The 24,735-nt window shown below is 42.0% G+C and overlaps 2 protein-coding genes and 1 long non-coding RNA gene across 7 annotated transcripts; 2 read left to right on the forward strand and 1 right to left on the reverse strand.

Moving 5' to 3' along the window:
- The first annotated feature begins 2,075 nt into the window (after positions 1-2,075).
- Positions 2,076-8,463, forward strand: ccdc80l2 (coiled-coil domain containing 80 like 2). Its single transcript, XM_086186498.1, has 12 exons — positions 2,076-2,726; positions 2,808-2,896; positions 3,000-3,173; positions 3,300-3,451; positions 4,491-4,811; positions 4,931-5,138; positions 5,224-5,380; positions 6,391-6,527; positions 6,760-6,911; positions 7,590-7,693; positions 7,795-7,875; positions 7,959-8,463. The coding sequence occupies exons 1-12, from the start codon at positions 2,459-2,461 to the stop codon at positions 8,282-8,284; spliced, it is 2,169 nt and encodes a 722-aa protein (XP_086042624.1). The 5' UTR covers positions 2,076-2,458; the 3' UTR covers positions 8,285-8,463.
- LOC147244096 (uncharacterized) lies at positions 4,312-23,945 on the reverse strand. Of its 3 annotated transcripts, XR_015110295.1 has the most exons (5): positions 23,858-23,945; positions 21,951-21,987; positions 15,333-15,406; positions 5,299-5,405; positions 4,312-4,879 (listed from the first exon to the last, which is right to left on the reverse strand). It is a non-coding gene; the product is annotated as an uncharacterized LOC147244096 (long non-coding RNA). The 3 variants fall into 3 exon arrangements; XR_015110296.1 differs by lacking the exon at positions 4,312-4,879 and having other exon boundaries at positions 4,892-5,405; XR_015110297.1 differs by lacking the exons at positions 4,312-4,879; positions 15,333-15,406 and having other exon boundaries at positions 4,892-5,405; positions 23,858-23,892.
- fyb1b (FYN binding protein 1 b) lies at positions 10,523-23,676 on the forward strand. 3 transcript variants are annotated; one of them, XM_086186496.1, is made up of 20 exons: positions 10,523-10,545; positions 10,661-10,764; positions 14,014-15,004; positions 16,564-16,687; positions 16,779-16,852; positions 17,214-17,236; positions 17,726-17,790; positions 18,202-18,316; positions 18,505-18,664; positions 18,854-18,974; positions 19,223-19,242; positions 19,343-19,412; positions 19,569-19,652; positions 19,993-20,033; positions 20,372-20,453; positions 20,974-21,073; positions 21,165-21,327; positions 21,423-21,456; positions 22,189-22,220; positions 22,323-23,676. In XM_086186496.1, the coding sequence occupies exons 2-20, from the start codon at positions 10,762-10,764 to the stop codon at positions 22,343-22,345; spliced, it is 2,325 nt and encodes a 774-aa protein (XP_086042622.1). In that variant the 5' UTR covers positions 10,523-10,545; positions 10,661-10,761; the 3' UTR covers positions 22,346-23,676. The 3 variants fall into 3 exon arrangements, with proteins under 3 accessions (XP_086042622.1, XP_086042621.1, XP_086042623.1); XM_086186495.1 differs by lacking the exon at positions 10,523-10,545 and having other exon boundaries at positions 10,606-10,764; XM_086186497.1 differs by lacking the exons at positions 10,523-10,545; positions 19,569-19,652 and having other exon boundaries at positions 10,607-10,764.
- Positions 23,946-24,735: the final 790 nt, after the last annotated feature.

Genomic DNA, 24,735 nt, shown 5'->3' on the forward strand with positions numbered 1-24,735 from the left:
TGTTTTTGGTGGTGTTTGTCTGTCTGTCAGCAGGATTGTGCAAAAACTATGAGGCTGATTTTCACAAAACTTGTTGGAGGGATTTAGCACAGACCAAGGAAGACCCCCTTTACATTTTAAAGCAGATTAGGCATAGCGCCACCTGGTGGCAAGAGGACATTACATGTTTACTTTTTGACATTTTGATGCACACCTCCTAGTGGGTCACCCAGATTAATCTAGGAAATGTCTTCCATTGTTTCTGTGAGACAGGGAGTTTTCTTCATGTTATGTTATCATGATGAGGCTGCGGCCAATTTGGAAATTTGGCCATTGAACATGAAACTGTTGTAACCGGATTCCACATGGTCGGATCGTTTCCAAGAGCCATGGCCTGGAGAGGTCGACAAGCTGGATTTATGTCACAGCACCTCCTAGTGGTTGGGGAGATTTGCACCACTTTGCCCTCATCAGTCTGCTCCCTCCTGCAAATATCAGATTTCACCTCCCTATCACTCCACAGAACACCTGATGTGCAGGTGTGGGAGGGCCCACTCGTCACCGCTCGCAGCTTCCATTAGAACCCAAGCTGGGAAGTTCCAGGGACAGAAGTCTGCACAGTGGAGTATGCGCTCTTGGAGTACTCTCTACTTATTGCTGCATCAAAGACAATAAAAGTTTGTACTTTGGAAACTGATGTAGGCCAACAGACGAAAGGCAGCACAACAGGATCATGGTTCATTCCACATATGATTTCTATTAGAACACACATCAGTGAGCTGCAGGCCCCACATTCAGAGAGGTTTACTTTATATTTGTTTGTGTTGGAGTCATTCATTAAACATCCAATTCAAGTCAAATTTCAAAAACATAGTTAGAAATTAAATGTAATATATGACATTGTTTGCTTGAACCAACATCTGAAATTATATTCATTAATGTTACTGCCACCATTTCCCTCAGAATAAGTCTGTCAAAAACAGCCTGTTCACATGTTTGTGCGTCTCTGACTGTTTAGTGACACAAGAAACAGTCGCGGAAGAATCTAGTTCCTTTACTTGAAGGAAAGTAAAAATACCCTGATAAAATTGTAGCAGCAGTAAAATTCTCCATTGAAAATTTGACTGAAGTAAAAGTGAATTTGACAATGAGTTCACCAAAGTGTCAAAAGAAAAAGTACGTATGTAGTCCAGTGCTCAGGGACATTTAATCCTCAAACCACTGACCTCTAAAGGTCATGATCAAGTCACACGCGATCGTGCTGTGCAGCTCTAAACGTGGTCTGGACGATGCTAGGAAAAGTACATCAGCACAATCTTTCTCCTCAAAGTCGCTGGTAAAAAGGGCAACGGTTCCTTGGAAATGTAGTGGACTAAAAGTACAAATTTTCCCTTGAATATGCATACTCAAAGTACGGACATTGCAATACTGTACTAAAATACAATGCTTGATAGCGAATACTTTTGGCCACTGGGAAGAGGTGTTTGTTTGAGCGTGAGTGTGATTAAGATGTTCCAAGTTTAAGTGAGATTGTGCACGCAGCGTGTGTATCTGTGTGTGACAGATACATGACAGCCCTTCAGGTAAGACACCTGTGAGCATATTTGCCTCCACTTTGACCTGGTGTGACCTTTCCTAGCCACCAGCCTGCAGGATATTCGTGATTGTTGTCATTTCCAAACCTCTGCAAGACAGATGGCGTTGGGCTGAGCTGCTGAGGAAGGGAGTACAAGTGTGACCTGAAAGGGTTGCCTCAACACTTTCTCTCCAACTTGTTGGTTTTGTTGGGTCAGTGCCAACTTCTCATAGACAGTGCCAGATGTTAATATCTGTGGGAAGGAATCTGGAGTCTGAATCAGGTATGAATTCAGTCTTTTGATCAAATACACTGCCCTCCCAACCTACTTTTGTTTTCCAACTGTGTGCGTGTGTGTGTGTGTGTGTGTGTGTGTGAGAGAGAGAGAGAGAGAGAGAGAGAGAGAGAGAGAGAGAGAGAGAGAGAGAGAGAGAGAGAGAGGTTTTTCAGCAAAATGCTTTGAAGTCAAACAAAATTCCAGGAGTTTCTAGTTAACGAGGCTTGGCTATAATGTGAACCAGGAGAGAGAGAGAGAGAGAGAGAGAGAGAGAGAGAGAGAGTGTTTGTGAAGGGAGAGTAAAGTCTCCCCCGTCAGTCCCTCTCTGTTGGTGAGAGCGGTCAACATTACTGCTGTCTTCACTGTCCTTTACCTCTGAGGAACATTTGCTCCACTTGCTCTTCTGTGCCTGAATAATCCTTCAGCCTTGAATGGACTTTTGACTGTGATGAAGTTTTGGAGATTTTTAACAGCTGGGAGGTTTGTGACTGATGTTCCAGAGCTTTTCAACTCCCTTCCAAACAGCTGCTGAGTCTATCTTGTCCCAACAGTGCAGACTTTTTCAGACAAAAATGTATTTCTTGTGCTTGGTGAGCTGCTAACCAGCTGTAGTCGGCTCAGAAAGGATGTTTCACTGGCCTCTGCTGTCGTTTGCTGCTCTGTGGAGCTTCAGCTGTCCAGTTTTGCTTACCGCCTGGCCGGGCTTCCCTCACAGCAAGTCCAAGGATCATCTGGACCCTAATGTACGGGACTGGGGGGACTACTCAGACCTGCCTCCAGGTATTGAGCAGGGACTGGGGCTGGAGGACGAGAGAGAACACGTAGACAACAGAGGAGCTGGAGGGTCGTCATCAAGCCTGGCTCCAGAGCTGGATTTCCTGGCTGACTTTGCAGGCAAGAGCAACTATCTAATCAGAGGATGCATCTTTTTTGTCTGTCTGCCCTACCTATGATAGCCCCTCTTCTCCCCTCCAGGTAAAAAGCGGCTGTGGGTGATAACAGCACCTACTCACAATGACCACTACCTTCGTATGATGGAGAAACAGCTGGAAGACATGGGGCAGGTGGTTCGAGATGACCAAACATAAAACTGGACAATTAGAGAATTCTTATAAGATACGCTAGAGGTGATTTCTCTCTCTCTCTCTCTCTCTCTCTCTCTCCCAGAAAGGGCTGAACTGCCAGCTTGCAGAAAGAGACACCTTCATTATCACCATCATCCAGAACGCCATGATGGAGGGACGGATCCAGAAGACCACTTTCCAGGGAGCTGCCACAGTAGAGAGCCTGGACCCCGACACAGTCACCAAGCTGCTGCACTTCCTTGAACTTAACAGCCAGGTGACTTTCACAATCAATTCATGACATGTAAATATATATCATAACTTCTTTAAGATCGTTGTCCTAATTAAATTTAACAGTTTTTATTTGTTGGGTTGCATGTGCTTGTCATTGATCATGTTACAGAACCAAGCGTTCAACATGCTGGTTCTGAAGAAAAACCTACTGGTCAGTGAGCGGTTCCCCTATCCAGTACGTGTTGAGGCTATCTTGGAGCTCATCGATCAGTTCCCCATGAGGAAGCTGGAGAAGATGACCCGAAAAGGATCCAAAATGAGGTTCCATCCCATGTTTCTGCACTGTGCTGATGCTAATACAGTCAGCTTTACATTAAAGGGATATTTTGCCTAAAATAGTTGCCTTAAGCTTAAATAGTTGCCTTTTTTTGTTGATTTTTCACTAGTTCATCACTTCTTTGTGACTCCAGAACGCAGAATGAGCCAGCTACATAGATTTGGCTTGAGGCGAATGGTGACTATCAGCTAAAAACAGTAAAACATCAGTTTAAAAACTCAAGCGCATCATCCATCCAAGTCAGCCGTATGCTCATCCATCCATCCATCCATCCATTTTCTACCATTTAACCTGTTAAGGGTCGCGGGGGGGCTGGAGCCTATCCCAGCAGCCTTCAGGGGAGAGACGGGGTTCAGTCCACGACAGTGCCAACACATACAGACAGACAACCATTCACACTCACAGCCACACCTATGGCCAATTTAGACTCCACACTCCACACAGAAAGACCCCGTGCTTGAGCCGGGGCTCAAACCTGGAACCTTCTTGCTGTGAGGCAACAGTGCGAACCACTGCCCCACCGTGCCGCCCACCGTATGCTCAATTATCCATAATCTATTTAATAAGAGCCAAAACCAAAGTAACTGTGACTCTTTTACTTCTGTGCTGGTTGTATAGCTCGTGCTCATCCAATTCAAAGTCTTTTTATACACCTGTTTGTGACCCATCTGTGAGTATTTGAACGGCAAAGTACACTTTTTGGTAGAAGTATGACTCTGTAATAGCTGAAGTGAGTTGCGCAGGTCTGAAATTCTGCTTGCAGTTTCAGTGTTATTCTTCTCAGTTTTATCACAAACATTTCAAACAAATTAATCTGAGCACGTCCATGTTCCCAGTTGCTTTATTACATTTCTCACATATTCAACTGTTCCTAAGTAGCCTGAAAGAACTCAAAACTACCCTGTACGTAAAGTCTCAAGTGGAAAAAAACTGCACATTCACAAGAAAAAAGCTAACAAAAGTATGTGAATTTGTTTAGCTTTGTCTGCCTTTGCCAATTTTTGCTTACTGTTGTTTTACCAGGTGTAAAACCACCAAAAAGAAGGTTATGGTGAGAAGGAAAAAGATGCAGAGGAAGATGGTTCCAAGCCCTCAGAGGCAAGGGAACGTGACCTCAGTGATGGCGATGCAAAGAAGAGCTCCACTGGACAAAAAGGCCGTTCTGAAGAGTCAGATCCAGAATATACTGAGCGGACGGTTGAGATTTGTCATCCGTAAGACGCCAGCTGAAGGACCCTCAAGGGGAAAGGAGTCTGACAACAGTGGGAAACTAGACCAGGAAAAACAGAAGACACTCAATTCTGTGTCTGTGTCACAGAAAAATGAGGAAGTGAATCCAGACAGGTGCTTTCTTTTCCTCTACTCCTGAGCATTTCATTTATTCCATGGTCACATCTGGTTTGCCGTGCCTCCTAAATCAAGAAGACAGGAATGAGTCTTTTTTTTTTGGTTTTGTATTTCAGGCCTGAATCCACTGTGGGAAAGAAAAATGATGTTAAAAACACTGAGGACAACACACAAGAAAAGCACGGCTCCAAGAAAAAAGGCAAAGGAAAGAAAGGGAAGAGAGGGAAAGGCAGAGGGAGGAAGTCCAACAAAGAGCCAAGTGAGAAGGATAAAGCAACCCTGAAGGAGTTTTTGGATAAAATAAAGGGGAAAAGAAGGTTGATGGTAAGAAACTTCAGAGTCCTGGATCAGAAGCCTCCTGCCAGCCACACTGAGTGACGAATCTATTTGTGTGTTGTCATGGCAACAGTTCATCTCCACACCCAGCAGAGCTACATCGCTGTACATTCAGCAGAATGAAGAGAATGAGAAGCACCACTGTGACCTGGCTATCAGGAAGATCAGCGTCGCCACCATCGTGGGTGGAGGAAGTGATGGCACGCTCACGCTGCACCACCACCAGCTGGGTAGGAAGAGCTGCTCCATCTCTGTCTGTGGTTGAATACATAAATAGAAGTAAACAATTTAAAGGCGTGACCAAAGGCACATATATAACGCTTCCATGCACACGGTACACTGGTCATGCTGGCGTTTCTGCGCACACGATGCTGATAAATGTATTCAAATTAACCTTAAGTGGCTTTTAGAATAATGGAACCCCTTTATAACAATACAACCGCGAGTCTCCAATGAAATGCAGAATTAGCAAAAATGTGGTTAAAACACCGAAAACATCATATGATAGTTTAACGAATGGCAGAGTACTCAAATGTGCCCAGACAAAAAAAAGAAAAAAAGAAATCATAATAGTAATAGGATCTCACACTGGGGAAATTTCTGTAGTCACTGCAGCATTTACACAATTTGTGTGAACGTTAAATCCTTGGTCAGCCAGACAGGAATGAGTCTTTTGAATGAGAAATGTGGAAGAGGAAACTAAATGGGTGTGCAAGACTCAACAATATCACAGACACCGCAAGAGGTTGTTCAATGTTGGAATCCGCGATTGTCCACGAGTGCAACAGGCAAGGCACCTGAAGAAGAAGACGTGCGGCTGCATGCCACACCTTAGTCTCTGCTTCTCAGTCAGAGCTGCTGTATTTTATGGTCTTTCGTTGATGTTTGCCAACGTGATTCCACAAGAAAATCCCCTATGATTGTCTGATAGGTTGTAGAATGTAAACATGTCTGAGTCTTGCACATAAAAAAAGTAGGGAGATTTCATTGAGTGTCTTTGTAATCCCCACACCACACTTGAGACCCACCACTGGACCAGTTGGTCAAAACGACATGGACATGTGCCAGTTTGGGAATATTCCGGCACGGCCACGTAATAAAAACAATATTCAAATATTTGTTCGATTGAGCTTCAGGACAGGTCAGGGGTTCATAGTGACATTGTGATGGTGCTGCTCCTTCATATTCAATCATTGTGTGCGTGTGCATGTGGGTGTGTGTGTGTGTGTTTTTTTGACAGAATCGGAGCCTCCATTCAGCGGCCTACCAGAGCAGCTCTCAGACTCAGGCCTGATTTCCCTTTTGAGAGCAGAGCTGGATCTCTCTTCCCCGGACCTCTTTTCCATGACGGTCACCGACTATGACATCAAGCCCAGTGTAAGCCCTTCATGAGTAACTCATGTCAGCAGGCTCCTTTTGCAAAAATCGAACAGGAAATATTTCCGTCAAACTCTTCGGACAAATCATCCATCGTCATTACGTCAGAAATGACACTTCCCATTCTTCCCTGCTGTCTTAGTGCAGTGTGCTTTTCATCTATTCTTGCGTTGTTGATTACTTTCACTAAGGAACATGTGACCTTCCTTATTTAACTGTGCTCTTCCCACAGAGAGTGTTTGAAGCTCCACCATCAAGCTTTGCTCTATTCGAGTACATCGACAACTTTCCTTCAAGGAATGCAGAAAAAGAGAAAGAAAGGAAAACTCCTCCCGCCTGCTTTAAAGACAAACAAGAGCCTGGAGCTGAAAATTCCCTCCTCAGGTAGAGCTGCAAATCACTGCTCGCTATCAGTTGTCTTCCTTGAGGCCTCTACAGCTTCTGAGGACGTTGACTGGCCCATCCCTGGTGGTTAGACATGTTCTTTCCTACTGCTGAAAATAAGTACAGTATTCTGGCTCACTTCACCTACAACACAATCCATCTCTGATTCAAATCTATGGACTCAACAAATTTCATCAAAACATGCTCACATTTGTCAGAGATATTGAGAATGATAATGGAAATAGCTCTTCTGCGTCACAGCTTCAGGACACGGTCAAGTTGACTTCTGGAAGCCAAAACTCAAGGAATTTGGTCAAAATTCCTCTATGACCAAAAAAAACACAGCTACAAGTTAGTACGTTGGTGTATCCTGCCAATGTCAGATAACCTCCACCAGTTAACCACTTCATTCCTTATGATTTAATCATAATCTGTTTGTTTATTCGTCTAACAAACAGATACACCGGTGAGGTGACATGATTCTCCTTCCCTTATGTACTCAATTCATCTAAACCAGCTCTGTTTCATTAAAAGATTTATATTCACAATTCATCTGTATCTGCTATTATCACAAGCCTCCTAATAAGGTTTAACGTAATGTTTAGAATGTAATTATCTTGAGGAATGTCGAAAGATTAAAAGAACCACAGCAAAACCGTCCTCTTGATGCTCCTCCAGGTTCATGTCGAAGAGGAGACTGCTGCTCGTCTCCGCCCCCACCGAGGAAGACTACTCCTTCCAGCAGCAGCTGTCTGCCCTCAGCGGACAGGAGTGTCACCTAGGTTGGTAAACCGTCACACGAGAACATCAGCGTACCTGGACAACATCTAACATGAACTAACACATGTAGAAATGTGTGACAATTTCTATTTTTTTCCTGCAGGCATTCGCCACTTTGCTATGCTGAAGCTGACCGGAGCTGGAGACAAAGCCTCGGGAAGTGTCGAGCTCTTCCCTCTCAATGGTGAGTCTTAGTCCAGATTTGAATATTGAAAAGTTGTTTTTCATCATTTTGTGAGGTAGGTTACGCTGCCATCTTTCATCCAGGCCATAGTCAGAGCGAGGTGGAGCCGTTATCCCGTGACATGGTCAACAATCTCAGGGAGCAGCTGAAGATCAGTACAGACTACTTCAGCATGCTGGTTGTGGGGAAGGACGGCAACGTCAAAGCCTGGTTCCCGTCACCCATGTGGTCTCTGGATAATATCTACGACCTGGTGGATTCCATGGAGCTTCGCCTCCAGGAGGAGAGGCTCCAGAGGAAGCTCGGGATCCACTGCCCCCATGAGGAGCGAGGAAGAGGAGGCGAGGAAGAAGGACATTATCGCAGATATGATGAAGACTGGTCAGAGGAGGAGTTCTCATTTCAGTGATTTAGAACAAGAGGCAGCCTTGCAAATGGACAAACCTCAGATATGAGGACTGATGACGACGATGACACCTCAATAACAAGCTAGATTTTTTTTTTGTTTACAAATCACAAATGTAAAAAGTGGAGAAGAAAATAGTGAACTAATTTCATTCAATAAGTGTGGATTAAAGCATATGTGAACCATTCTGCTCTCTCTGAACTGATGTGTTGATATTTGCTGATTGCAGTCGCAGCAGGAAGAAGACAAGGTTGGCGAGCTTTGGCAGCACTTCAGTCCCATCTTTTTCAAACACATTCATTTCTGTCAAGTACACAAACGGAAAATTCCTGTGTCGAAATGTTGCGGTCTTGAAACTGTATTTAAAGGAAACAAATGTTCTTTATGGAACTCTAAGCAAAGTATGTGTTTTTAAAGAGCTACAGACGCATCGGGGCAGTAAAACAAAGAGTTACTGACTCTGGACTCTTGAGAATGGGACACTTTAAAGGCTTTCAACTGTTTATAAAACCAGACCACAACTGCAGGCTAACAGGTTCCAATGGTTGGTTTAGTTCACATTCTGGGAGGACATCTTTTGAGAGCTGCTACCAGTATCAGTCATCAACTGCTGCGCATAAACACATCATCATTTCATGAGACAAGAAGCTATCTGTTGTATATCCAGGATAAAAGCGATGAAGTCGAAGGAGTAGAAGCGCCGCAGGGTCTTTGTGTTGATCACATCCAGTTTTTCCTTTGACTTTTGGGGGGGGGGGGGGCTTTATGGGATTTTGTGGGATTTTGTGGACTTTTGAAAAAGTAAAGTCTCCAAAGGAACCCACATCTCATGGCAGGGGATGTTGTGAAATTCAAGTGTGATTTTCAATTGCGGTTCTTGTAGTTTTTAAACATGAAGCCTTTTTTGTTCCTGAATCTACCCGTAGAGGAACACTAATGAGAATCCTACCAAGTTCGGATGTTACAGAATAAACATCAGACTGACAATTGGCAGTTTGTCAGCAATAATGAGGGGAAGGTGAACAGGCGATAGCTGGGATACTGCAAAATGAAAGTGAAAGTGCATGAACCCTGATTGTGAACTTGGATTACATCGGTAGAAGTGGTCTTCGTGACTTATATTCAAAGACATCAACAAGTTGAGACTTAAGAAGTTGAAAAAGGAGAAAGTGGCCATGGACACTGACTATATGTTAGATTTGCTTGTTGGCATAAGGTTCTCTCACAGTCCTAAAAAATGACAGTGAGGCAAATGAGAGATTTCAGATTGTGTCTTGTTATGGATGATGAAAGGTGGTACAGGTTCCTGGTTTGAGTGTGTGTGTGTGTGTGTGTGTGTGTGTGTGTGTGTGTGTGTGTGTGTGTCACATTAACTTTAATGGCAGCAGGTACAGCAGCATGTACTGGAGATCAGTGCAAACGTAGCCTACTTCCTCAAAAAAAAAAACAAGGAATATAAGCCTCAGGAAAGCTGTTAATATCTTAAAGGAACATTTGCTGAGAATTATTTAACAGAAACAATGAATAGTGTGTACTTTTTTTCCCCTTCTTTTCATGTCCAATTCGTAGCGCAGTTTTCTAAAGTTTTCTCTTTGTCTAAACATATGCATGTTAATTTTTCTTAAGGTTACTTATGCAATTTATGTGTATGAAGGTATAAAAAAGAACCCAAAATAAGGGGAAAAAATGAGAAAAAAACCCATGAACATGAACATTAGATTGCCAGAGCGTGTTTAAACAAACGTGGTTAAATATCAACTCACATGTAGGAAGAAACTTCAACTACGACATCGTATTGCCGCCCTACTTTAGCTATAAAGTTTGCTGGTGAGTTTGTGTGGTGTCCTCACTGCTGCAGTTAATCAAAGCATCTGCTAAACACGATACAAGCGAGTGGTTTTTGGAGGTTAAGCTAAGCTTTAGTGCTTTCTCTGCACATTTGTAAATGGCCCCTTTACAACCTAATTACAACATGAAAGAGCCACAACTCTGATCTGTAGACATTTCCTGTTCAGCTGATGTCACCATTTTTCGTGCTTCTTCAGTTCTTTGCTAACTTTAGGGGTTGCATTGCAGTTTCTCCTAAAGCACCCACCCACAAATTGTTCATTTGGACTTTAAAAAAAAAAAAAAAATTCAATTGCTTTTAAAGCTTTGAATGTGGTTACAGAGGAGAACATTTTTTTCTCTCCAGCAGTTGCCTCGACCTGGAGCTGGTTGAGTGAGCGTCAATTGAGAGGGGAAACTGCCAGGAGTTAGTCAAGGTCAGGCAAATCCATGAGATTAGAACACAAAGATAACAGAGGGCGAGAGACTCACACAAAGCACACAAAGAGAGGAAGTAGTCTGTTGCTTATGTGCTCACTATCTCGCCGACAGGTACAGAAGCTCACACAGAGGCACTGAACTAACACGCTCTGCCACATCGTCCTCCAAACACTGGGAAATAGCAGAGGCAGCCGGGGGGTCTTGATGTCAGCATGGTGAGTGTGAACCTCAATTTATCTCACGCAGTAACAGAGGCAACTCTGCCCTATAGGGCGAGATGCTAGGTGATGAGAGCGGGTCAGACGAGCTGTCAGCAACAGAAGAGTAGTCATCCGTCAAGGCCGACGGTTGCATGGTTCGTGAAATTGACTTGAATTTACTTTTGAAAAGTTCACCAACACAGAAAATCACGTTGAGTGACTTTGAGGCTTTTAGTGAATTACTACAACATTTAGGACCCTGCTCATTTACAGTTTTGCATTTAATTCATTTTCTCTTCAACTTTAACTTCTTTTTTTTTTCATATAAAAAAGGACAAAGAGTTTATTTCTTTTGTAATTTTTCGGTTTCTGTAAACTAGATTGTGCAACCTTGGGCTTCTCAGACTGGGAAATGATGGTTCCTCTTTGCTTTTCTCCTCTTCTCTATGCCATTTCACAGCAGAACACTGGCACTGAGACAAAAAAATATCACATAAGCACTCAGAAAGCTGCTGACATTCTAAGGGAGCGTTTGCTGAGAATCATTGAGCAGAAACACGAAACATTGTGTACTTTTTTCCCTTCATTTTGAGTACGATGTGTAACGCAGTTTTCAAAAGTTTTCTCTTTGTACAAATACAGACTATAAGTTAATTTTTCTTAAAGTTACTTATGTGATTTATGTGTATGACTGCATGCACACAGTTAAATATTTGCAGCAAAAGGAAACCACCGGTAAACTTCACCCATGACTGATACAGTGATGCAGTTCTCACCTCTACCTTTCAAATGCTGTTTTTGTATCAAGAAAGAAGTTTAGAAGACAAACTGTAAGGCGGCACAGTGGTGCAGTGGTCAGCACTGTCTGTCAGGTTCGAGTCCCGGCTCCATCACAGGATCTTTCTGTGTTGAGTCTCCATGTTCTCCCTGTTCCTGTGTGGGTTCTCTCTGGTACTCCAGCTTCCTCCCACAGTCCAAAGACATCAAGAGGGGACGAGGCTGATTGATACTCTAAATTGACCGTAGGTGTGAGTGTGAGTGTGAATGGTTGTCTGTCTCTATGTGTTGGTCCTGTGATGGACTGGTGACCTGTCCAGGGTGAACCCCGCCTCCCACCTGAAGGCTGCTGGGATAGGCTCCAGCCCCCCACGACCCTTAACAGGATAAGTGGAAGAAAATGCATGGATGGATGGATGGACAAATTGTAATTTTCTAGGGTAACAAAACATATTTAGTGATTTCCATTTGCATCATAAAGGAACCTTACTTTGTTTCTTTTCCTGTGATTTCAGAAGTGTAGCGTTGACAAACTTCACTGGCAGCACGAATGTGAAACTCTACTGTCAAAATAAGTTTCTTTTAGGGAAAAAAAAATGCACAGCTACAAGTTTCCATCAAAGTAAAAGGGACAGAGAAGAAGAAGGCAAATATGAATATGATATGTATATATATGTGTGTGTGTGTGTATGTATATGTGTGTGTGTATATATATATATATATATATATATACACACATATATACATACACACATATATGTATATATATGTGTATATATATATATATATACATATATACATATACATATACATATACATATATATATATATATATATATATATATATATATATATATATATATATATATATATACATATATATACACACATACACACACACACACACACACACACACACACATACACTTTATGTTTGATAATAATCATGTATATATGGTAATGGCTACCATGATAGAAATTAGGAGAATTTTCTAAAGTAAAATCTAAACTGCATAATTTTTTTAGCAAGTTCTTCAATTGATATCAAAGTATTACTGTTATTACATAGCTTGACTGATGAAGTGGTTTCCATTCTGTCAGCATTGGTGTTCACATCCACATATAAAAATTGAAGCAAGCCTGCAAATTAATTTAGAGTTACAAAATGTTTAAACTGTGTGTGAACTGCAGTATGTACATATGTGTGTATGTGTGTATATATATATATATATATATATATATACATACACACACACGCATATAGACACCTATGTATATCATATATAGATACAAATATTGCTCTATATGATCTAAATATACATATATACAGTATGTGTGTGTGCGTGCATGTGTGTGTAAAAATCAACTACAGCCCAGCTAATTATCTATCTACCCATTTACTTTCATGCAAGTCAAAGCCAGGACTAGACAATGACATCCTTTCTGTTCATAAGAGTCAGTTGTGTCATACTCGTTCAACACATTTGTGCTGGTGTGAAAACCACTGTGACACTTGAGTGGAGAGGAAGCCTCACTTGGCTTGTTCATCTCTTTCACACAGCCTCCTATCAAGAATAAGGACATATACTTCTTCTTCTTCTTCCCTGGTAACATCTATCTGGTGTTTATGTGTTCTGACCTTCCAGTGGGTGTCAGATTACAGTCTTCTCTGTTGCCCCCCCCCCCCCCCCCCTTCCCACCTTAGGGATAGTGCAGGTAGTGTGTCCTCACTCTTATCTCTACTTCCTGGTGGGGCTAGTTGAACATGTCTCATTCAACAGGTGTGGCTGCTATTGGCTCATCCATTATGATACTTGGTAAAACTGCTGACACTGGACCAGACTTGCTACTCTGTTCACACAAGCTGAGATATCTCATGCACTGTTGATTTCACACTCTTACTAGATATTCCCACGCTCGCAGACGCTCCTGTTAGTTACCCAAACATGCTGAAGTCAAATGAACAATTTTTATTTGCTGTGATTGTTCTTCATCAACTGAGACCAGCAGGGATGTCTCAGGGTAGGTTGCATCACTGAGATGAGAAGGGGTAGCTGCAAACTGTACTGCAGTCAGGCAAAAGCAAAACTTTCCAAAAAGGTTGACTTAAAAACTGACATGTATCGTCTGGATGATCCATGTCACTCTGATCTGGGCTGAGGACCATTTAACTATAAGGCTAGAAATAATCTTTTTAACCACACGTTCACTGGACTTTGACTGGCGACCTCCATCTGCACCACACCTACTCCACTTTTCCAGCCTTTTCTGCCAGACACAGAAATCTCAGAATTGTTTCAGTTTTGCAGATTTTCATGTCAACTTGTAAATTAGTACGACGAAACTCACAAGCATATATGTGAGCTCACACTACTTCATGAAATTCAAAATTCATAATTTATTCATTTTGATTGAGAGATCAGTCGTTGCAAAAATGACATACTGTGCATTTAATCTATCTCTGGTCTTCTCCTCCATTCCCTCCAGGAAAACAAGACTGATGTAAAGGCCATTATGGCTCGCTTCCAAGCTAGTGGGGCGAGCACTGATGAGAGTTCATCCACATCAGCAGGACGAACCAAGCCACCCCTGCACCCCACCCTCTCCTCTGGGCCACCCATACCTATTAAGAAGCCTGTCTTGGAGAGCCTCTCAGGCAGCGCGATAAATATTCCCCCTAAGCCCACTGTACTGAAAAACACAGTTTCCACTAAAAGTGATACAGAGGTCCAAACGAAACCTCTGGCAAGCAGATTTTTAAACACTCAGGAAGACACCAATGTCAACAATAAACCTTTTACTCATAATAAAGTTCATATACCTTTGAAACCAACTCCATCACTTGCTCCTGAGGCTAAAAGTCCTCTACAAAAGCCTCTTCTCCACAAGCCCCCCCTCAGCAACACCCACTCTGACTCCAAACCTGCCTTTCCAAAACCACCTGCAGCAAGCATTCCCAAGCCCAGCTGGGTGAAAGAGGACACTGATGGCGGTTCACCATCCACAATCAGCTCCACACCGCCCAAATTACCTCCATTACATCATAAACCGAGCAGCAGCTTTGCAATATTACGGCAGCAAGGTGAAGAAATATCCGGATCCAGAACAGACAAAAACAAACCTTCAACTCCTGCGACAACCTCCAGTTTCACACCCCCCTCTAACTTCAGGGCTGCTCAGAATATCAGCAACAAGGAAAAGATGGAGCAGTCGGACTGTCGCGTGAACGTCGATGCAGGCGGCAAACTCCCCTTACCAGGTATTAGCTCCAACCCTCCTCCTAAACCTCCAGCCAGTAAAAAGCCAAGTTTGAAGAATCCCTCTTGTCCGACTGGCAACATTAACGGCGATGCTACTTCAGGCCCCAAACGCAAACCCCTCCCTAAAAGTTTCACTCTGGGTCCTGCTCCTGCTAAGCCTAACCGACCCCCCAGAGTCAACCTGGAAAACTTCTCAAGCTGTGCTGAGGTTCCTAATGGTAAGTGTCACTTCAGTACATTTGTTTAATAGCGCAACTACACCAAAACCCATCAACAAAAGTGGTCATGAGAGATAAAATCACCAATAGAAGGAGAGAGATGTAAAATGTACACTTCAGAATAATAAGTTAGTGTTGAGTAGCGCAAAAAGTCCTTCAGCTTGATCAAAGAGGCAATAAATTTTTTTTTTCTTAACAAAGAACTACAATGCAATCTTTGGCCTTTAAATTTACTTATAAAAAGCACAGTGCTTCTCCTTTATTCTTGACATTTAGACTTTTTTTTCTCAAAGTGATCATAAAAATCTTCTTCCTCTTATTTTCCCACCTTCTCCGGGCCTGATGTTCATCACCGGTTTTGCAAAAAGTGTCATTGTCAGGAGCTCAGTTCTGATAGTTATCCTGCAAAACCAAAAAAAATCAAGAGGTTAATCTTAACTAAGAGGTTAATTTTAACAAAACTAGATTAACACCAGAGCTCATGGGAGTGAAATGTAAAGTAAATCAATCACCTAGCGGCACCTTCACCCACACCTGGCACCTTGACTATGACTACAATAAAGACTGATAAAGGTGTCAGCATGAATTCTCTCCAAACATGGAGCAAGAAGTTATACCATCACCACGGGTTGTTGCTGTCAGGAGGCTTCAGTGATGCGGGCCTCGTTTTTGCAGGTCTTATGACAGTGAGTTCCTCTTATTTTTAGCGCCTTTAATCTTCATCGGCAGCAGCTTCAAACTCACGTTCTCAACACTTTTCAGGTGAGAGAAGAAACAAACGCTTCTTGTTTTTTTGTTTTTTTAATATGTCAACTATGGCACATGACATTAAAAATAATTTTACAGCTGTTCTGATATATTCATTCGTACTTGGTTCCTCTATTTTCTCTGACCAAGTTCCCTGTCCAGTGCCAACCCCCCCCCCCATTGCATGTTGCTAAGTTTGTTTCCCCACATGAGGAAGTAAGTAGGGAGAGTTTCAAGTGAGAGGCTGTTTTCAAACACGTGCGCACGTGTGTGCGCGCGACACACACACACACACACACACACCTAATGTAGATCTAGAGGGTCAGAGGTGAAGGATGACCACTGAGATTATGAGATTAATCCTTCACACACACACACACACACACACACGCACGCACGCACACACACACACACACACACACACACACACACACACACACACACACACACACACACACACACACAAGCTGCCATTGGGTGAGAGGTGGGGTTCACCCCGGACAGGTCTCCAGTCATCCAGGAGCAATTAAGGGTTCAGTCCTTGCTCAAGAATACTTCAACATGGTCCACCAGGGGAAGTGAGGATTGAACCAGCAACCCTTCTGTTGCTAGACAGCCACTCTACCTCTGAGCCATACTGCCCCTTCTTGGGATACATTTAATCAGAATTGTATAAAGTCTGCTGATGTTTCATTGTATTTGGTGTTTGTTTATTTCTCTGCACGCTAACACATATGTTACTCATGTAAACCCAAGAACAGATTTAAAAGGTACATTCAGTTCTATTTTTAACACTCTGATTTTTGTTACAGGTTCCGGAACATTCAAGAAAGCCATCATCCCTTTGCACTCTCACCCCAGTAACCATAGCAACCATGTCACCCAACCCCCTAAGAGTGAACTGCCAAGCCTGCCTCCACGACATCTTGGAACTATGTAACTGTTGCATTCATGCACACACATAGCACAAAGTTTACAGCTGATCAAGACATTCTACTTCTACTGAGCCCCTGCTTGTGCCTTCCAGCGTCCAGCCTGAGGACTTCTACGATGATGTCGATGAATTGAACAACGCTCCTCCGCCTCTACCACCATCTGCAGGTTCCGTAACGTAATCACATGTCATCACTACCATGTTGCAAAACATTTTACTCAACAGGAAGTCAGCCTAGTGCCGTGTCAGGCTAAACTTTGTTTTTATCTATACGTTGGAAGTAGAGGAACAATATTAGTCAGTTTGTCCAGGCTATCATTGAAAAATAAGTTCAAACGGGGTATATACTGTTAATTTGAATTGGCAGTTTCTTCTCTCTTCAGATGATTTAGCACAAGCTGTTTTCCATAATTAGGAGAGGTAAACAAAAATATAACATGTCCGTTAGTAGAGGGAGGTATGATGATAAATACGCTGATGTAATTCCTCTAAATGTGTAATCCTGACTTATTGTTTTTCTCCCTTCAGCTCATCCCAGTCAGAAGCCAAAGGTGAGATATGCTGAACTGTTTTCATGACCCTCAACCCATGTAGAGAATGTGTTGTCATGAGCTGTCCCAGGAGGGAGGGGGCGCCCCCGCGCATCACTGTAGACCCACTACTACCACTGAGAGAACAAGACCATTGGAATCACTACCATCACAACCATTACCGCCCCTGAATTTAGTATTCAGGTTTTGTGTTTGAGGACGTGTAACATAACTGAAGGCCATATTTATGATTAAAAATGTTTTAAAATGCATTGATGCAACGTAGTGCTTTGAGATAAATGTAGAGTCACAATTAATTTAACAGTGAGCACAATCTTTGGACTGAAAAAGACAAAAAAAATTATTCATGGGAGCAAAATCATCATTGTGATTTAAGATGTAGTGATATTAAAGAGATGTGCCTGGCACGGATGAGGTGTATTTATACCAGTGTATGAAAGATACACTGAACTAATTCGATCTTTACGACTGTTTTTCCTGTCTAACCAGGAAGAACCTGAAGATGACGAGGACGATAGCGGTGGGGAGATGTACGAGGAACTCGATGACAGATGGTGAATGTTCTCTAATAAACCTGTTCATTTCCCAGATTCACAACAGTTCTCTACAACAGTTTTTATTGTTGCTGATATTGTTGGTAGTAGTACTAACACCAGATGTTTGACTATTTTTCTCTGTACTGAGCGTCACTGAGGGGTTATCACCACCTTATTTTCCTTACTGCGTGTCTTTACTGCTCTCTGGTGGTGGTTTTGCAACACTGCAACATGGCACTCACTACAAACCAGAGGGGCTCAAACTTCCTACCTGAGGGCCAAAATTCTCGCACCTCCATTCACTGAGCAACTGTCTCAAATTAAGCACTGCACCACCGCGCCACCCAATGACCGGGTTCCAAACCACATTTTGTGAGCATCTTCATCAATATTTTCAACTGATTTCTCTCTCTCTCTCACTCAAAAAAGGGAGGAACATCAGGAAAAGGAGAAAGACAAAGTGGAGAAAAAACGACTGGAGGCTGAGAAGAAGGAGCAGAAGGAACGAGAGAAGAAGGAACAAGATGCCAGAAAGAAATTTAAAGTGAGAAGATGGAGGCTTGTAAACTAGGCTACTTACAGGAATATTTTGGGGCGTACATGTTTTCCCCTGTTTTTTTTTTTGAGTTCCTCACCACCTGCTTCCCGTAGGCTGATTATTTACAGAGTAAGAGTGCTATTGAGTTTCTTGTTCAACTTAATGACAACTTGTGTGCTTGCATCTACGTGTAGCTGGTTGGCCCTGTGGAGGTGATCCACCAAGGAAAGGCTTGCGTCGACTGCCGAGGCAGTAAGACTGACCTTGCTCTCAAGCAGGGAGACTGCCTGGACATCATTCGTGTCCAAGGAAACCCTGAGGGGAAATGGCTGGGGCGAACGTTGGACGGCTCCAGTAAGTTTACACAACTGCAACTCATTCATCTCCTTGTCTTAACTTGCCTGTCATCCGCCTCCTCATTTGCAACCACCTGGTTTTCTCCACTATCTCTTTATGCTCATCAAATCTGTTTCTTCATTTAATCATTTTACTATGTATGAGTAAGTATTTAATGGGACTACTTTTTTTGTTTGTTTCTAACAGTTGGTTTTGTGAAAACCACCTCAGTGGAAATTGACTTCAACACTCTGAAGAGTCATAAAGCTCAGCAGGCGTACGACCCCGAGGTCTATGATGACATTGATGTGGCCTCTTCAGGTACCAGGTACCAGGAATCTGACTATTTTACCTTTATTTGACCAGCAATGTTCCCACTGAGATGCTTTTACAAGGCGGGGCTGGCAGAGTTCAGAGAGAAAAAGCCCGACAGTTGTTTATTCTATCTCAAGTGAGTTCAGGAACTTGTGTGTACCAGTGACACCAGTTCTGAGCCCGCGCACTTTTTAGCCTTTGATTTAAAACTTAGACGTTCAATCTGTAATGTTTATGTAACAAACTGTTGTTTCTCTACAGTGAAATCAAAGGACCAGGAGGTACGCTATCAATCTCATCTGCCAAATAGAAATCACATTTAGATTCAGCTACACTTCGAGCATTTTTTTGATAATCCCTTTGTTTATGTCGTTTATTTAGTGGTTCTGCCGCCGCCACCAGAAGAAGGGGAAATATACGACGATGTTGTCGATCCAAACTTTGCAATCAGGTGGGCACCGATGGATGAGGGTCTTTAGTTACAGTGGAATATTCTTTTAACATGGAACATTGAATAGTCACGCTTAACTGTATGTTGACAAAGAAACTAAAATGAATGAAAAAGATGCAGGTTTTTGTTTCCATCCTTGATCGATTGGCTCTTTAGTCCCCATGAATCCAGATCTTCTACGAAGGCTCGTGTCTTTCTGAGGATGTTTGACAGGAACAGACGTCCAGCCAGCACTAAAGAGTAAAATACACTCCGTAGTAAGACTGATCACAGAACTACTGTCCACTTTTGTTAACCTCTATTCACGTTTCCTCTTCATTTGCCGGATCAGATCACCTCTCTGAATAACAAATCGTCTTGATCAGCAACTTGATTACTGCATGAATGCTCAAGCAATCAAACAATGATGTTTCAGTCCCATGTGATTTTACTCGAGTCGTTCGCACATCTCTGATGATCGTATGCCCGAAAAGAAAATCAAATAATCATCTGCATATAGCAAGAACAACTTCTTAACATGTGTACAAATATTGCAATTTGTGAATCGTATCGTATTAATATTTCTCTCCTGTTGTGCCAGTGTTCCTCCTCCCAGCCAGTTTACGACAGATGGGAATGCAGGTACTACCACATCCTAAATGCATATGAGAGGAAAATTAACACAGACTCTCAATATGTTCCCTTCTTTGGCTTTTCTTATATCTGTGTAAAAACCCAAAGACTTGCTCTGATCGGACCACAGGATAAGTGCCCTGAATTCATGTGGATGGTCTGTGGTGCCCTACACTGCCTGATTCAATGAACTGTCCTGAATATTTATTAATCATATATTTCTCAAAATGAACCAGATGCTTTTATGCAAACTTGTACAAAAATCATCTATGAATTTTAAAAACCACCACACTGGCTTTACAAATTCAACATGTGACCCGACTAACTTTTTCCGTGTCTTCACACAGATCATCCAGGAGCAACGATTACTGAGGAGATATACGATGATGTTGACGCCCAAAACCTGCCCCCGCTTCCTCCCATCAGCAGGTACATTTACAACTAGGGCCCAGTTGATATGGGACTCTTGAGCCTGATACCGGTGCCAGTTTTAAAGCATTCAAAAGAAAACACTGATTACTGATGCGTGCAAACCATATAGTGATTTTTGGCACTGGACTGTGATAAAGACCCTTTCTGTTTCCACGGTGCAACAATTTTGCAGTGATATGACTATGTACAGGCACTCAGAAGGCTAATGTCTTTGACAAATAATTTACTTAAAATATCTAACTTTGTCAAACATGAACATTTAAATAAAGACTCAATCAAAACTAAGTAAAAAAGCTGAAGTCAGTGGAGCACTCTGCTGGATAGGCTACGTTACATCATTTTATCTCATCTCAGGGACTGTTTTCTACATTGTAGTTAGAACATTCGCACTGATATGATATATTGGTGACAGGTCTGTGATAGGCTGATTTATTGGTGGGGCCCTGATTACACCCACTGTAAGACTACAGTAAAAATTTTAAAGATTTGTAGTAATTTTTTTAATTTTACTGTCTAGCCTTCCAACCCTGAAAGGCAAAAGCAAGACAGAAGACATGGACCCAAAAAAGCAGAAGAAGTTTGAGAAGGAGGAGAAGGACTTCAGAAAGAAGTTTAAAGTTTGTGTCTTTAATTTGTATTGATAGCAGTTCTCGCTACTTTCTCCGGTCTGTGAAGACACTCAAGACACGATTTCTCAACCCTTTACAGTACGACGGGGAGATACAGGTGCTTTATCAGGTGAAGATCATCCCCATACTGACTAATAAGCGGTGGACTGGGAAAGATCTGTCAGTCAAAGCAGGGGAGACACTTGACGTCATCGTCAAAGCTGAGGACAACAAACTGATCTGTCGGAATGAGGAGGGCAAGTGTGAGTGTCTGCTGTTAGCTTGACACTACAAATACCTCATGAGAGACCCAAGAATCCTAGGCCTTGTGAATGAAACCTCTCTGTCTTTATTCTAGTTGGTTACGTGTCAACTAGCCACACTGTCACAGAGTAAGTACCACAAATCAGTGCACAAACAAATGAGCCCTGCTGCTCACTTGAAGTACTTCTCTACAAGAACTACAATACTTTCACACCAGCTAAGATTAGAACTACAATTACCAGGATTATGTCCTCATATCAGTCAAAAAGTAGACAGCAACACTGGACACCTCATCTTCTATCACTGCTTGGGGCTACCAACCTATTTCCAAAATCTAAAAAAATGGCAACCTACAATGTCCTCATAGCAACAGCAAACACTTTACAAAGTAATAGGAAAAACAGTTACACAAAATGTAGTAAGTACATGATTTTTAAGCAGGACAGAAACCATCTGAGTGCTTTTTGGGGTTTGAGATTATTAAGTAAAAATCTAGAATTGAATATTAGGTCAGAGGTCTGATTTAAGAACTTTATTAGAGACATTTGGCTCCTGGCTGTCACCTTACACATTACAAGCTTCATTAACGTGACGTAGGTATAGAAGTGAAAAGATAAGTTACCATACTACATCCGCACACGTATCAGCCAGTGGAGCGTCTGCAAAGAAAGAAAAGGACACACAACAGAAAAAAATAACAAGGATATCATTTAAACTCATAAAAGATTACAAGGTTAGAGATATTGTCATGACACGATTGTAAATTCGCACAATAGTGTACAACATGGAGTCTGAACAAGAGTATCTAAACTCAGATACACCAATGCTCTGACAAATATATCTTTGTTCTCTCTTTACAGTGATGGTGATATCTATGATGATATCGGAGACGGTATGTTAAGTTTGCTGTTGTTCATTCTGTAAAAGAAATTTCCGCACAGTAAGTTTTATATTCAAAGCAATATTTTTACTTGGTGTCACGTCTGCTTTCCAGATTGCATCTATGACAATGACTGAGAGAGAACCTGCACCAGGTTTCTTGTTTTATTTCGTCCGTGTTATTTATTATGTTGATTGATGACTTACATTGAGAGTTTAAAGTTGCACTAAGCCTTGCTGCATGGTTTCAGTGAGACTTTGTTTTTGTCTCCCCTTTATCCGCTTGTTGCCTGCCCCCGAATATATGATGAAAAAGTCTGGTCTCTGGAGACAACGCAGGGCTCACAAATGGCAAACAAACACTGAGTGCACAGGATGTGCACATAAACATAACAAACCACGTGCCAGCCAATCACAAGATGGTTTCAGATGGGGGGGGGGGGGGTAGTGCGCATTCATACATTGGGGAATAAGCAGAGTGGATTGAGTGGCGTCGTGGTAAACTGCTAGATAGCTGCCCAGCATCTAGCAACTCTTTGTTACACTCTGGTAAATGGCCGAGGCACGACCACAGACAAGACACTGGTTTTCAATATATCAGCTGTAACTCATAACCTAATACTGTAAAGTTTATTGTCTTAAGACTCAGAATCAGAACAGTTGGAGTTTGCTCACTAATCTTAGCGACAGTAGCGCAGCACAGGTCCACTTTCAATGTAGATGTGCGTTCTGGACATTTACAGAAACATGGGGGGATGGGCGAGCTTGTTCTGTGTTTGTTTGGTTTTTACGACGAACATCAACAGATGCAATGTCAGGCAACAACGCTTAGTACACCTTTAAACCACTATGACACTCAAGATTGATTTTTCATTACTAATCAAGGTCAATGTTGTACTGCCTGAGAAAACAGCAAAAATCTAAAAACAACAACAACAAAAAACAAACCAGCAACAAAAAAAGATTTGTAATGATAAATAAAGTGATCCAAAAAAAACCAAACGTGTATGACAATTTATTGAGTTCTCTCTTGGTCTATCAGACAACATTTAAAAACAATATTCACTGAGCAAAATGGGGTGAAACTCATGGATCGCCCATACTATCATTCAAAAGCCTGCATGACAACCACTGAAAAACACAGGCTGCATTATCGTCTCAATCCTACAAGTTTCTAACTTTTGCAACTAAGTGACAAATATCTGCCTGCCCGAAGGCTGCTGGGATAATCCTTAACAGGACAAGCGGTAGAAGATGGATGGATGGATGGATGGATGGGACACACATATCTGCACCGCTCGCTGTAAAATTCCATCCATAAATATCGGTACTTAAGGGGCCGCCATTTTGCTACTAGCTTGTTCAATTTCGTCAGCTGGCCGGTAACGCTAGCTAAGATGTATATTTTATTTATAGCGTCGCTGTTCTGTTCTTTTCTTGTTTATACTGTTAAATAATTTAATGTATGTTTTCCGTCAAGACATTTTACAATGAATTATTAATAAAAAATTTTAAGTTAGCTAAGCTCGTCAGGAGCTGCCAAATGAAACTTGATGCAGAAGTTATAAATGTCACGTTCATCACGTCAAACTTGACAGCTTCCGGCTGAGAAACTGCGAGTGAGGCAATAACGTGTATTTAGTCACTTACCCGAACCAACATCACCTGTGAATGGTGTCACTGGCCCGCTGGCGTGTTAGAAAGCAAGGTGAGGGTCAAGGGGGTTCGGGAATGGTATGATCCATTTTAGGGGTGTCTGAAATCAATCTACTCAGCCACAGGCGTTTCTGCGTGGACTTGGTGCATGTACATTTTATACAAGTCTTAGCTTTCAAATGGTAAAACTGTGGGGGTCCCAGTACAAGGCCTTCTGAAAAAGTGCAGGTGAGGACAACCAACCAGTCTCTCTGTGTCAGCTCACCTGTTTAGTTTGTTGTCTGTTGAGACTTCTGGCAGTGAGGGGGCCCCCCTCCTCTAATCACAGTATATACATTTTTCATATATTGGAAGTCTTTTTTAAACTTCCGAGTCACGAGTCAAAGGACTCCAAATCAGTAACAGATAACTGCAAGTAGGACACACCTCTACTTGTTGCGTTTTACTTCCTGCCTCCCATTCTCAATATGCTTATGCAATATACGTAAAGCAACATTTTCTTCATGTAAGGAACAAATTTTCATTTTGGTTTTAATAATTTCCATGTTATGTGATCCAGGACTCCATATCTGTAAAAGGAAAATAGTCGATGTCTCTATGTATAGCATTCTTTGCTGCTTCTATTTAATGTGAATATTCAAGTGCAAACAATTTTTTCCTCAGGTGGTTCCTTCCTTGTCATGTGATCTACTGACTCAGAATCATGATAGTATTACTAGCCAGGAAAAATGACACACATTAGCTCTATGGTATTTAGCCATTTATATGAATATTATAAATAAATATTGAGTCTTACTTTTTAATAGCTTCCTTATCCTGTGACCAAGTTACTCCCGTGTTAAACCAAATCCTTCCCATATTATGAAACTTCT

This window comes from Aulostomus chinensis, chromosome 19 (assembly GCF_037954235.1).
Source record: "Aulostomus chinensis isolate RoL2024-O1b breed Wild chromosome 19, RoL_Achi_v1.0, whole genome shotgun sequence".
Taxonomy (NCBI): Eukaryota; Metazoa; Chordata; class Actinopteri; order Syngnathiformes; family Aulostomidae; genus Aulostomus; species Aulostomus chinensis.

Excerpts from the sequence above, each read along its gene's own strand:
- ccdc80l2 (XM_086186498.1), top strand. The coding sequence starts at position 2,459 with ATGTTTCACTGGCCTCTGCTGTCGTTTGCTGCTCTGTGGAGCTTCAGC. Across the intron at positions 4,812-4,930 it reads GAGGAAGTGAATCCAGACAG|GCCTGAATCCACTGTGGGAA; the intron begins GTGCTTTCTTTT and ends TTTGTATTTCAG. Across the intron at positions 6,528-6,759 it reads ACTATGACATCAAGCCCAGT|AGAGTGTTTGAAGCTCCACC; the intron begins GTAAGCCCTTCA and ends CTCTTCCCACAG.
- fyb1b (XM_086186496.1), top strand. Across the intron at positions 17,237-17,725 it reads ATCCCAGTCAGAAGCCAAAG|GAAGAACCTGAAGATGACGA; the intron begins GTGAGATATGCT and ends CTGTCTAACCAG. Across the intron at positions 22,221-22,322 it reads CTATGATGATATCGGAGACG|ATTGCATCTATGACAATGAC; the intron begins GTATGTTAAGTT and ends TCTGCTTTCCAG.